At 35.1% G+C, this 14,796-nt stretch overlaps 1 protein-coding gene across 2 annotated transcripts in view; it reads right to left on the bottom strand.

The window, feature by feature from the left end:
- The window catches only part of TAF15 (TATA-box binding protein associated factor 15), a 30,515-nt gene that overhangs the window by 13,786 nt on the left and 1,933 nt on the right, over positions 1-14,796 (bottom strand). The window contains exons 2-7 of one of the 2 annotated variants that reach the window (XM_025440549.3): positions 9,377-9,416; positions 7,606-7,657; positions 7,438-7,522; positions 7,252-7,354; positions 3,730-3,923; positions 2,610-2,730 (exon numbers count right to left, since the gene is read on the bottom strand). In XM_025440549.3, the coding sequence (XP_025296334.1) occupies positions 2,610-2,730; positions 3,730-3,923; positions 7,252-7,354; positions 7,438-7,522; positions 7,606-7,657; positions 9,377-9,416 (595 nt within the window). The remainder of the gene's footprint in view (positions 1-2,609; positions 2,731-3,729; positions 3,924-7,251; positions 7,355-7,437; positions 7,523-7,605; positions 7,658-9,376; positions 9,417-14,796) is intronic. The other variant, XM_049114210.1, reaches the window with a different exon arrangement.

A 14,796-nucleotide genomic window follows, 5' to 3' on the forward strand; every position in this document is an offset into this window, starting at 1 on the left:
TTCCTAGAGTCCCTATAATTTTCACACATTTTTCTTTCATATTTGGAAATCTGACAGCTTCCTTCTGGTCTGTGTTCTTCCTCCAGCCAAGCAATCATACGACTTGAGTCTAAGAATGTCCCATCCTTGTACCATGTATCCCACCCTCACCCACAAACTATACCTCTTCTTCTTTAAATAGAAACCTAACTAATGTCAGGTAGTCTTCAAACAGCCCTGAAAGGATTATATTTTCAAAACCTTGATATAATTTTTTAAATAAGATGATTAGAAACATAAATGGGAGTGTTGATGAAGACTAACAAAAAATGTTTGGATATTTTTGGTACTTAAATGTAAAACCAACTGTGGGGAAAAAAATCCTGAAACTGAGCATTTTTACTCTAATTAAAAATACTTTACCCATATAAATAAGCTAAAAAGCACATCTTGAGTAACATACTGTGACATGTGAAAATTATACGAACTTCAAATTTCCATATGCATAAATGAAGTTTTATTGGAAAACAACCATGTTTATTTATATATTGTCTATGGCTACTTTGGTGCTATAAGGGCAGAGGTGAGCAGTTATAACAGAAATCTTATGGCCCAAAAAGCCTAAAATATTTACTACATGGCCTTTCACATAAAAAACTTACCAACCCAATATAGAGAATCATCATATCATCATCAACATGGATTCCTTAAAAAGGTCTTTCATGAACATCCCATTTTTTGGCTTGGGTGGAGGGGCAGAATAGGGTATAGATAGCAATTGGGCAAGACACCCTCCCCCAGTCTTACCCTGAACCAGATCAGTATCATTTTGACCTAATATATAGTGGGCTTCTGCATAAGATAATGTGTGAAGAGGTTCTAAGGCTAAATAAAACCATCTGAAAATCAGAAGTTTAGTTCATGATCAAGTATCTAGACCAAAAGTCATACTGAAATTATACTGAAATAGGACGCCAAGGAGGTTATAAAAGTTATTAAAAATGCAACTCTCAAGATGGTTAAGGTATGGATCTTCTCTCTTTTATTAGGAGATTCATTCAAGGTCCTTTCAAATCTCTAAGATGAGTGATCTCTCAAAGATGAAAATGTTTTGTTCAAGATTTCCCAAAAAAATAAAAAATAAAAAAAATAAAGATTTCCCTACCCTCCTCCTCTTCCTGAAAAGTGGGTTCTACCACTCTCACAGTCAGAATTTAATAAATAATTGATAGGATATAATTTCCTTATGAAGAAAATTAAACCTACGATATACTATAAAACATACAGCATTCCCAAGAAGCCAATTATCTAAAACATTTAACTGGAAAATTAAATATACCTATTGGCTATCTTGTTTGGGATTCTGTCTGGGATGTGAATGAGGCTATTAAGTAGAAAGTGAGCACCATGTCACTTTACATTGTTCATTTATATCCACATGATGGCAGGCTGCTCACTTTGATAATGAAGAGCATACAATAATATATTTATATACTGTAAACTGACTTTGGCTATCAACCAAAGGACTTTTATAAAAGTTTACCAAATATGTTTAGGCTTTAGTTTGCCATAATATCAAAGTACCGTACACTAAACACAGAAAAATACAAGTCTGTGATCCAATTCCTGGCTCACTTGGAAGTAACAGTGCTGTATGTAACTGGTTTTGTTTCTCAGTTCATCTCAGGGGACAGGCAGTCCCTAAGGAGCAAAAGAGTGAACTGGTACTGATATGTTATCAAGTGTCAGTTAACAAGCCACTAACAATTCCAATTCCCAAGGAACACATACTATCTTTTAAGCCTGTGCATTTTACACATTAATTTGTAACCTGCAAACCTCAACTGAGGACAACAAATGTCAATTATTTTTTCATTCTTGTTTTTAGGACCAAAGTGCTAGATTTACAGATATATTTAAAAGTGATTTTGTAACCAGCTTTCATGACATATGCCAAAATTAAGTCCCAAAACCTGGGACTAGCAACGGGGAAAAGAAAAACTGAATTAAAGTCATCTTTTCCATAGCTTAGTCTGAACAAAATACACAATATGAGGTGATGCTGCACTAATTATTTCAATAATTATTTACTTAGAAGGGAGACAAAATAGTTTAAGTACATAAAATCTTTCTCATTTGCCAACCCCACCTTTATATACCTGATATTGCCTCCTAATATTTTCCCTTCCCAAGGGGATTCAAGATTAAGGAATAGCCTCTCTGCACTCCAATCTAAAATTAACTTACCTTTTTTTATGTTTTACATATAATATACTTGGATTTCTCAGAGTCATCTTTTAAAGGAATTTAGACTCTATAGCTCTGGCAGGAGAAACATAGTTAAGTGGTTTAATCACAACCATAACAGGGGAATTTTCCCCACTGGTGTTTAATATACACCACATAAACAAACTGCTAGTATAGCCTATTCTGAGGTAATTTATATGACATCTTAAGACTGAAAATAAATTTTGAATTTCTGCCTTCTTCTCTACAACATAATCTATTTTATTTAGGCCTCTTAACTGAATCAGATGCTGGAATCAAACCAGCTAAGTAAAACAATAAAAAATTTTTTTAATTGAAAAAAGAAAGAGAAGAAATGTAGGCACCTATACTTAAATACTTACCTTGATCCTGTCATAGGACCTCTTCCATCCTTGTCATATCCCCCACGCCCTCTACCTCCTCCCTGTGACCCGCCATATCCTCTATTATCTTCTCCATACCTACTCACATCACGACGGTCATCTACAAAAAGAAAAAATAATATACACATGAATAAGTAACCATTGTAATTTTTGACAAAGGCTTCCCGTAACATAAACTTAAATGGCTCTTTAGGTCACATATTATACCCTTTGGAAAATGGCACATGTATGCAGAACTCAGAACCACCTAGAATTAAATATGTTTGAGAATTATATCTGTGTCAAATTCCATTCTGCTATGGTCAGATAGCAAAACGGTGACATGGGTATCACCGCTTGATGTCATGGATGATAAAAAGTAGTTGAGTTCCAGTACAACATTAGGTACAAATTCTTATATTAGATGAAAAGCATAGCCCAAATCTTAAAAGTTATTCCTTCACCTCAAAAATACTTAAATATAAGTCAAGCATGGACAAGAAATAATTGGATTTTCTGAGACATATTCAGAGACTATATTCACTGAAGATATTCGGTGAATGAGCTTCCACTTTTACTCATTCACTTATTCAACAAATATTTATTAAACAACTACTATGAGCCAGGCCCTATACTAGGCAGTGAAGGGATAAATGAGTTAAGACAGGACTTATGTCCCCTGAAGCATTCACTTCCATGACATGAACAGATTTCTAAGTATCAGTAGTATATTCCAAGTGCTGTAAGAAAACAAGTTATAGAATGGCTGGTCCTTCTTAGATGTGGTAAGAGAAGGCTAATACAGAATCATAATTTCCCTAAATAAAGTATACCACCATCAAAACAAATGGTAGGAGCAACATCATCAAATGATCAGTTATTAACGCAAGAAATGAAATTCATGTCATCAGTTATCAAAAAGTCACATGACCTTTGGGGAGTCTGAGAAGTTCAGAAATAGAAATCTAATAAAATAGCTTTGATGGCTGTACCAGAAGCACATTTATTCAAGGGCACTCTGAATTTTTACAAACAGTTGAAATCCTATGTAGGTCTTTTAATCCAAAACTCAATACAATTCTATGAGGGGAAAAAAGAATAAAAGGTCATTATATCATACCTTGTGTGTGGTGGCTGTAATTATCCCTTTGTGAATGGTAGGACTGCTGATTTTGATTATAGGAATCATGCTGTGGACCATAATTTGACTGCTCATCATATGAACCTTGATGTTGGTCATAGCCTGACTGTTGGTCATACGAATCTTGTTGACCATAGTCTGACTGGTCATATGAAGGCGCTCTTCCACCTTGGCTAAACAGAAATCAAGAATTTGAAATTTTATAGAATTATGTTCACTGTAGTAAATCGACTGAGATCGAGAGGCCTGACCAGGCTGACCTCAATCATATTTAATACTATTTAAAAAAAAAAAAAAAAAAAAAAAGATGTAGCAACACCTGGGTGGCTCAGCGGTGGGCGTCTGCCTTTGGCCCAGGGCGTGATCCTGGGATGCTGGATCGAGTCCCAAATCGGGATCCTTTGTGGGGAGCCTGCTTCTCCATCTGCCTATGTCTCTGCCTCTCTGTGTTTCTCATGAATAAATAAATAAACCCCCCCCCAAAAAAAAAAGATGTATTTATTTGCTAGAGAGAAAGAGAATGCAAGGGGGAAGGGCAGAGCAGGAAAGAGAATCTGAAGCAGATTCCCACTAAGCACAGAGCCCAACACAGAGCTGGATCTCACAACCCTGAGATCATGACCTGAGCCAAAATCAAGAGTCAGATAGATACTTAACCAACTAAACCACCCAGGCGCCCCTAATACCACTTTCTGGACCAAATCATTTAGTTATTTTATCTACAAAATCTCCTTATCAGCAATGGAATGACCTTCAAACAATTCCATTTCACCATCATTGAAGAGGTTCCATAGTATGACACAAACCACATGGACCTTTGAAAACATTAGTCAAGCAAAAAAATCACTATGGCTTTTACCATTCCTTTGAATTTAAAAAAAAAAAAAAAACTAAAGATGCCACAAAGTACAGTAATATATCTCATTCTTTAAACAAATATATCACAAGTGCTAAGTCCTTTTAAGATTTTATTTATTTATTTGAGAGCAAGAGCACGAGCGGGGGGAGGAGGGAGAAGAGGGCAGAGGGAGAAGGAACAGATTCCCCACTGCTGAGCAGAGAACGTGATGTGGGGCTCAACCCCAGGACCCTGGGATCATGACCTGAGCCTAAGGCAGACGCTTAACTGACTGAGCCACCCAGGAACCCCAAGTGCTGAGTCCTTTTAACAGTTATATTAAAAGGCTCTCTATCACTTAATCTTTAACAATGTTATCTCATAATATTTTGGGTACTATTTTCTTATAATTATCTTTAGAACCAATGGTACATTCTCCTAAATATCTTCAATGATAAATTTCAGAAAACAATAAGTGGTGCCTGGCTGGCTTAATCAGTGAAGCATGAGACTTTTATCTTGGGATTGTGGGTATGAGCCCCATGTGGGGGGAAGAGATTACTTAAAACAAAATCTTAAAGAAAAAAAAAAAAAAGGAACTTATCATTCAGATAAATTCCTTTTAGAGGAAGGAACTTGCTTTGTGATGCCATTTTTTATGTGAAACTAGTCTACCAAAAAATGAGACTGCTTTACTATCTCTAGCAATTCAAAAAGAAATTTCTAAGTATGTTTTAAGCAATACAACTATTAATTTGCCTGTTATCAGGATGGGAATGTTGAAAAGAACATTTAATTGAATTTGAGTTCTAATGTTTACTTTTAAAGAAAGGGAACAAAAAGTCTCATAACTTAAGTCACATCTTATTCCACATCAGATGATCAGAGCAATCTAATAAATAAAGATCACTATGTTCCCCAAACTCCCTGTCCAAAGCACATCACATCAGTGGCCAGAACCCTAGCCCTTCACTTTAAAATGGTTGTCAAAAAAAAAAAAAAAAAAATGGTTGTCAAGAGGTGCCTGGGTAGCTCAGTTAAGTGTTGCCTTCAGCTCAGGTCATGATCCCAGGGTGGAGACTGTTATCAGTCTCTCTGCCCAGTGGGGAGTTGGCTTCTCTCTGCCCCTCTCCCTGTTCATGCTCACTCTCTCTCTAATAAAATCTTTCAATAAAATAAAATTGTAAAAAAAAAAAAAAATTAGGGGAACCTGGATGGCTCAGTCACTTAAGCGTCTCAGAGTCACAAGATGGAGCCCCACAGTGGGCTTCACACTCAGTGAGGACCCTGCTTGAGATTCTCTCTCCCTATTCCTCTGCCTCTTCCCCATTTGCATGCATACATACATACTGTCTCTCAAATAAATTTTTAAAAAATTTAAAAATAAATAATAAAAACTTAAAATTAAAAAAATAAAATGGTTGTCAAACCAAATCTAAAACTTCTCTTTGGCCTGCACTTAACAGGTCATGCTTCCAAAAACACATCCTTATAAAAGGACTCTCCTAAATTTAAAACTAACCAACAGGACTTAAAGAGTTGTTTTGACATAACATGCTGAGAATTATTCCCTACATTTGTACTCCACACTCTACTTTTCAAAACACTCTCATATCTGTAAGACTGACAACATGATCTCATAAATCTTTCCCCAATGCTTTTATTTAACTGATTTCACTTAGAATAATTTTTTCACTGCAGAGAGAATAACTTATGACCTCAGTTTTTGCATAATTTTTTAGCTATGTAACTTAATAAAATACATAATCTTAACTTCTCTTTAACCTCTACAAAATGGGGATAATTACTGACACACTCTCATAGTGGTCAAGTATCAATTAAATCAGAGAATGCAAAAGCATTTCACAAAATGCAAAGCACAATTTTTAAAAACTAATTAAAAAATTTCTTAAAAAGGGATGCCTGGGTGGCTCAGTGGTTAAGCACCTGCCTTTGGCCCAGGGCATGATCCTGGAGTTCCAGGATCAAGTCCCACATCAGGCTCCCTGCATGGAGCCTGCTTCTCTCTCTGCCTATGTCTCTGCCTCTCTCTGTATCTCTCATGAATAAATAAAAATCTTTCAAAAAAAATTTTTAAGAAAGAACAAGCTCCCCATATCTGAAACTTTAAAAAAAAAAAAAACTATAAAATGAAAACAAAAATTAAGAAAAGAAAATCATAAAACCTGTACACTTGTTAGTAAATATTCACCTACCTATACTAACACAGAAAGCATATTTGGAGTATCTGAAATGTGTGGACAGGTTTTAGCACTTTTTGATTTTTTTGTCTCTGAAAAGGTAATACATTAAAATGGCTAAAAAACTAAAATGGAAATAAAAGCACTGACAAGTCTCCTTGTACACCTAGGTTTTTATTTAATCTCAGATATAAAGCAGAAATCCAATTTTTTTTAACATTTAAACCATATGCATTCATATACAGCTAAACAGTAATTTTACAAATAACACATTTCATAAGAATCAAACCACAATGCTGACAATTTCCACATTCTTCATAACACAAAACTATGAAATTCATACTTCAAAACTTTTCTGGAAAAAATGTGCAAAGCTAGGAGTTTGATGGTGAAGTCTATTTAATACCCAAAGTATTATTTCCACTGCCCAACACAATCTTAGTGCTTTTACTGTTTCCTTACCCTCCTGATGATTCCGTGTTTTGCTGTCCCTGGTTATTGTAAGACGGCTGGCCATATGAGCTCTGCTTTTGGTTCTCATAACCACTGTAGGATTGTGAATAACCTAAAGATTGGAAAGATATACCATTTAGTAAATGTTCTGATTTTTTAATTTCTAAAAAAGCAAATTTAACAAACCAATCGAACCTGACTGGCTTTGTCCATAGCTGGAGTAGCCGCCATAGTTCTGTCCATATGAGGAATCAGTAGTTTGTCCATAGCCAGAATAGCTCTGAAATTTAGGTAAATAAAAATTTCATTCTCTACTTAGTTAAAATTACTATTTAAAAAAGCACAATTTATATTTTAACCTACTTGTGGTGCTTGTCCATAACCTTGGCTGCCTTGATTTCCATAGGAAGAATAACTGTAAAAGAAAAATGTACTTGAAAGAGATATGCTAGAACTTAAAAGCTTAAAAAAAAACCCTATCTTCATTTTCAATTTTCAACTCTGTACAAGCTTCTCCTCTGAGCAATGGCCAATATGTCTGTCTTTTAGAGTCTAAATTGAAAGGTGATGACCAGACTGTTAAGACATAAATGAAGTCACTCCCAGACTCTTGAATACCAAACAAGCACCTAAAGTTTAGCTTTGACAATCTTTCACAAATGTAACTAGGTTAGAACTAGAAAATCTAAATAAATAAATAAATAAATAAACGAACTAGAAAATCTCAAGAGAATTATACTTGGGTGTGGGGAGGGATTACATGGAAGCAAGACCCATAATAAAAATCTGAGACAGAAAAATAACTTTTTAAGTTAACACTTTAATCAAATTAGCTATGTTTTCACAGATTAATTTCTTCTCACCATCTTAAATCTACCTTTCAATTCCTAGAAAAGGCACTATAGGCACTAAAAGTCCAATTTCTGCCTCAGTAATTAAAAGCATGTATATCTTCAGAGTACTATCACAGAATAAAATTATATTGTATCTCCAGTGTCATAACACAGTCTGGCATATAGTTTGTTGACTGAATCAATTTACCTTCCTCAGATTTGAACTTTAATTTTACAGCATGTAAATTCTAACAAGTCAGAAACAAACTTTCTCAAAATATGTCCCCCCCCGCCTAAATATTTGCAAAAAAAAAAAAAAAAAATCTTTTTTATCAATCCAGAGCTATAAAGTGCTAACAGAATTTAGCTTTATAAAATATATTTCACTGAATAAACATTTGCTAGTTGCCTATTATGAGGTTAGCACTACTCTATGAGAACAGAAAAGTAAGTCAAACCAGTTTTGTTCTTATGAATATCAAAACTTGAGGACAGAAGACACCTGAGATGCTATTCTGAATATCTCACGTTGAGATGCAAAAACATTTATAGTGTAACTTGAAGGCTGTGTTTCTGGCAAGTAAAAGAACCCACTGCATGCATATAGTCACATAAAAACAGACTTTTCTTTTTATTTTAAGCATGGCAAGGAGTCCTTTTAAAATGCTCAACATTTCTATTATAGTGCTTAAAGAAAATCTGCTCTGAAAAATAAATAACATATTATATACAATCAAAAACTGAAATGCTGGGGCGCCTGGGTGGCTCAGATGATTAAGCATCTGCCTTCTGCTCAGGTCATTATCTCAGAGTCCTGGGATCAAGTGCCACATTGGGCTCTCTGCTCCACAGGAAGCCGCTTCTCCCTCTCCCTCTGCCTGCCACTCCTCCTGCTTGTGCTCTCCCTCTCTGTCAAATAAATAAATAAATAAACAAATAAATAAAATCTTAAAAAAAAAAAAATAACCTGAAATGCTTTAAGAACCTGTTATATAGTTCAATTGTTTAAATCTTTTTAATAGTTTCATTTTAAAAATTTCCTGAAGTAAACATACTATAAAATATCTATGAGATTTGTTTTAATCTCTAGGGGGCTCCTGTATTTACAGATTCAAGTGGCTTTTTTAAAAAGGAAAAAATGTTTTAGTACATATGTACACAGGCCTTTCCCCCTTGACAAGCTAACATTTAACTCTAAGAAATCCAGATACCAAATCTCAAAAGGAATGCTTGACTAAACATTATCTTTATCCCCCTCAGTTCTACTCTTACATAGTATTATTAAAATGTGTATACTTTACCTTTGCTGGTCACCCCCAGACTGACCGTAAGTTCCAGAATCTAAAACACATAAAAAGAATTTTAAATCTTATTTAAAATGATGCTTCCCTCAAAGGCTGACTTTAGCTTTTATAGATGAAATGTGTTAAGAAAATGTAGTAGAAACAGGAAAAAAACTAGTTAAAATTACTGTATTTACAGTAACTATATCTTTGAAAAAGAGCATTCTATTAAATGTGTCCTGATGGTCACAAGAACCAAGTGAACAAATATATAACCATCAAAGAAAAATTCATCCTTTTTTAACAAAAGCTCAACTCAAGCTACCTGTATATACAAAAAGACATCTACTGAAACTAATCAAGACCAAAAAATGGGGGGTGGGGGGGTGGGGGGGGTGGGGGGGTGGGGGGGGTGTAGTGGGCTACACTCTGACAAGATAAATCCCCAGGATTACATTGACTTGTGAATCCTCAGCAGCCCAACAGACTTCATTCCCCTATAATGGACTGGTTTGGCTGCCAGCAGCAACTAATAGATTTCTGAACTTTGGTAAAAGCAGCTAAGTTAGTTGTTTAGCCCAAACTTTACCAAGCTTCCAAGGACTTGACCAACTGGTACACCAACTCAGCAATACCTGCTTCGCGCTTCCTTTCCAGCAATAAAAGCTACCAAGGAATGCAAGACTTAATTAAATAATGTCAAAAAAACTTTTTTTAACCATGAGCTTTTCTCAATAACTCAAAATGTCAGGTATATCAAAAACTTTTGAAGAGGCTCTGTCCTTTACGTTTCTACTGTCAAACGAATGACCTAAGCTTATTAGTAATGAATAAAAGTAATATTATATGAAACATTCTTACAACTGCAAAAAATCACTCCATCTGAAACTACTGACCATTAGGGCCAATCTCATCCAACATGAAACAAAATCATTTGCTGTCAAACAGTTCTGAAAACCCACCAGAAATCAAATGAGTGACATCTTCATTCAATTCACATAAAGCTACAATATGAAAACATTGCCGCTGGCAGTAGAAATAGAGGACATCAAATTTGCCACTCATCAGTAACAGAAATATACAATCAGATTCAACAAGATTATTCTTCTAAATCCTTAATTATAAGAATATTGAATGAAATCCTGACAAACTACTTCCTTCTATGAATGTAAAGGACTTAAGGCTGAGATGAAAAATAAATTATGCATCACTGCCATACCCATAATAAAATGACCACAGATTCATAGCTAATTAACCAAATACACTATGAAAAGCACTCAGAGGGATCCCTGGGTGGCGCAGTGGTTTGGCGCCTGCCTTTGGCCCAGGGCGCGATCCTGGAGACCCGGGATCGAATCCCACATCAGGCTCCCAGTGCATGGAGCCTGCTTCTCCCTCTGCCTGTGTCTCTGCCTCTCTCTCTCTCTGTGTCTATCATAAAAAAAAAAAAAAAAAAAAAAAAAGAAAAGCACTCAGAATCTAATTGGACCAGAGATTAGATACAGCCACCAAATGAGAAAGGCAATTAGCTTCAACCAAATCAGAAACTAAAAAGAATTATGAAAAAAAAATTAAAAAAATAAAAAAATAAAAAGAATTATGAAGGGCAAGATGGGGTGTATGTGTAAAACTTAAGGTACCCTGGGGATAAAAGCAGCTTTGGCTTCAATTACATCACAAGGCATAGATGGGGGTTCTCCCAATGAGAGTGGAGTCCAAGATCTGTTTATTTCCCTTTCACTCAAGCAAAATTATATAAGTACACAGCATATAGGTCATGTAACCCTGGCTCAAATCCAGGAAGTATGAGTTAATAATTTTAACCCAGTCACCTTGGTCCTCTGAAATTTTGTAATTTTTTATATGACTTTAGTTGGCTGACTTTAAAACTCCAGAAAATATATATATTGACTAGTAAGTACGGCCCTTAGTATAAATAATGAGGAAATACAGAGGTCTTATATTCATCAAAGAAAATGAGTTTGTAAATATTATTTACAGTATTTCAAACTACTGCTCTTAATGAACCTTGTGTCTGAATCCATGATTTAGAAATGCTTTCATTTCCAAGTGTATAGGGTTTTGATTCTGTTTTTGTCTTCCAGTTATTGCAGCCAGAAAAGATATTTTCTCTATTATTCCTGGTACCTATTAGGATTTGCTCTTTTTTGCTTTTCCCCCTTGGTAAAGATTTTACTTGCATAAATGCCCCTAATGTGCTTGAAAAGAACTGTGTATTTCCTAAATGTTGAGTCAATTCTGTTAAGTCTAGATACTTGTTGGTTATTTCATACTAATAACATTCGGTCCACTTAACCTATTAACGACACAGAAAGGTATACTAAAAAAAAAAAAAACCTCCATTTAGCCATAGACTTGTCAATTCTATTTTTTTTTTTTTGCTTTCTGTATTTTGAGGCTATACTGTCACGCAGATGAAAGTACAGATTTACATACTTGTGATGAATATCCTTTTAACATTACATTATGACAAAAAATGTCCAAACTTTATTTTGACTGTTAATATAACTAAACAATCTTGCTTTTGGTTGGTGTTTGCCTGGTTAATCTTCTATTTCTATATTTCCAACATTTCTTATTCTTGTTTTAGGTATATCATTTCTGAACAATATACAGATCATTTTTTCCCCACTGTGAAACTTTCAACTGGCGTTTTCACATTTTTTACTACTACTTTTTATTTACTCTTACATGCCTATATACTAGATTTTACTTACTAGGGTTTTCTTTTTCCTTGTAACTCCTTTCCTGCCTCCTACTAGATGTTCTTTACTTTTTCCCCTATTGCTTTGGAAGATAAACATTCAATTTTTTTTAATGTTATCACTCATAATTTAATATGTTCAATTTTTAACATGCACTCTTGACAAAATTCAAAATGATCTTCAACCTTCACTAGAATTAATCACAATACTACAATGGCAAGCAACCACAGCCTTCACATGTTATTTTGCTTCCATTTTTTAACTTCCAAATGTAATCACCTTAACTTCAATGTTCCATTCTGTTAATACTTGCTTTTTATTTACTGTGTTTGCTTCTATTGTTTTTTGCATGCTATTTCTCCTTTCTGGATTCAATTTTTCTTTAGCTCCTTTGGCAAAGGCCTGAAAGTGGTATTCTTAGTCTTTAGACTTGGGGTCATCTCATTATTTTCCAGTTTCTTAGAACTTTAAAGTCTACCAATCTTCCTCTGGTAGGCAATTGGTATTTCATAATCTAAAGCTTCACATCAACGTATCTAGGTATTAACTGATTTGTAATGTCTCACATTTGAAACTACTTATTGATTCAAAATACTCATCAATCTTAGAGAATTCTCAACTCTAATATTGATTCCTATTCTCTTAGAAGATATATTATACACATATTAAATGTATGACATTGCTTCTTAACCTGTTTCTTAATCTTGTTTTTTATCTCCTGAATTGGATTGTGGGTAATTGTCTTCTACTTCACTAATTTCTTCTGCTAGGTCTGCAATTCAACTTAACCACAGTTTCTACTTCTAGTAGATATACTTGGTTCTTTTTATTTTTTTTTTTAAGATTGTTATTTATTTATTCATGAGAAACACACCAGAGAGGCAGAGACATAGGCAGAGACAGAAGCAGGCTCCTCACAGGGAGCCCGAAGTGGGACTCGATCCCGGAACTCCGGGATCACACTCTGAGCCCAAAGCAGATGCTCAACCGCTGAGCCACCCAGGCATCCCTACTCGGTTTTTTTTAAATCTACATGACCTTTCTTCATAATATCTTGGTCTTAGGGTTGACTCCTTCTGTTAGGTTTTTTTTTTTTTTTTTTTTTTTTTTTTTTTTTTTATGATAGTCACACAGAGAGAGAGAGGCACAGAGACACAGGCAGAGGGAGAAGCAGGCTCCATGCACCGGGAGCCCGATGTGGGATTCGATCCCAGGTCTCCGGGATCGCGCCCTGGGCCAAAGGCAGGCGCCAAACTGCTGCGCCACCCAGGGATCCCCTTCTGTTAGGTTTTTAACAATTTCAAACATAGATTTGCTTTCATATTACCTGCTAAGGGTTCTAACCTCGTTTATCTCAAACTCTCATTTTGGTGAACTGTTTCTGAGTTCTCTAATTCTTTAATGTGAATCTTTTGTGAATCTTATTTTTCCTAGAAAAGTCCTGTGACCTAGGCTGTGAAATTTCCTCCAGAAAAGGTTTTTCATTTGTTTCTACCAGGAGCCCCAAGGTTATTACCAGCCCAGAACCAATTTTTGTTAATTTCTTGGCTTAAGTCTTCCTGGACTCCCATAACTAGCCTAAATACACACCCAAATTGTATGAAGCACAGTTCCCAGGTTACAAATTCTCAGGAAAAGACTTTTTTCACTCAGGGCCCAAGGTTCCTTATTATCCGTTATGCTGATACAAAGGTTTTTTTTTTTTCTAGTTTATTCTTTCACTGTCTAAAGACAGTCTTTCAAACATCTAGGTTTATATAAGGTCTCAGTTCCCACTACCTGACTCTAACAGTCTCAAGGTTTCATCTATCCTTAGTTACTTGGGTGATAAAGTCTCAGGGCGCCTGGGTGGCTCAGTTGGTTAAGTGTCTGCCTTTAGCTCAAGTCATGATCATGGAGTCCTGGGAATGGCACCAAATCAGCTCCCAGCTCAGCTGGGGGCCTGCTTCTCCCTCTCCCTCTGCCCCTTACCCAAGTCTTTAAATGATGGGACCTACACCCTCCTCTTCAGGGCAACTGTCAAGCTAGCTCTAAGCTGGCTGGCTTCTACTTCATTTCTGGCAGTTAGGTCTTGCCCTTTCTTTTTTGTAAATTCTTCCACTTCTGGTGTTCGTAGATAGAGGATTTTCAATTTATTTTGGTCTGCCATATTGCCAAAATGAGAAGTATCAAAATTTTGTTAATTTTTGTATGTATAACTGATATTAAATTTGATTCTAACTTGAAGGTGTCAAATAGTTCACATTAGTAAACAATATTTGAATGTCTGAGAATCTGACAATATTTACACTTTTTACTTATTTATGGACTATGTAAGCACTTATATTTTATTAACCTTATAAGTTTTCTCTGTCAGGCATCTGGAATGGTTGAGCCTGCAAATGTTTAAAGGATTAACTAAACTTAATGCAATTAGCTATTTACGGGGAGTTTACTATAACATTTATTAACTGAAACATTCACCAAAAAACAAGTCAAAAAGTGCTTCTTTTTTATAAAGTCAGAAGTATTTTCATACATGTTTCACAAAATGTATAAACAGTATATAACACTAAGTAGAACTTAAAGATTCTCACTTTAATGGACTTCATTTAGAAACAATCAATTACTATAATGTTCTTTTTACATGTGAAAGCCAATCTTATTATTTAAAAAACTTAACTTACAAAGTGACAAGTATCTAGTGTCTTGGTACTTTGAAGATCACTACTA

This window comes from Canis lupus, chromosome 9 (assembly GCF_003254725.2).
Source record: "Canis lupus dingo isolate Sandy chromosome 9, ASM325472v2, whole genome shotgun sequence".
Lineage (NCBI taxonomy): Eukaryota > Metazoa > Chordata > Mammalia > Carnivora > Canidae > Canis > Canis lupus.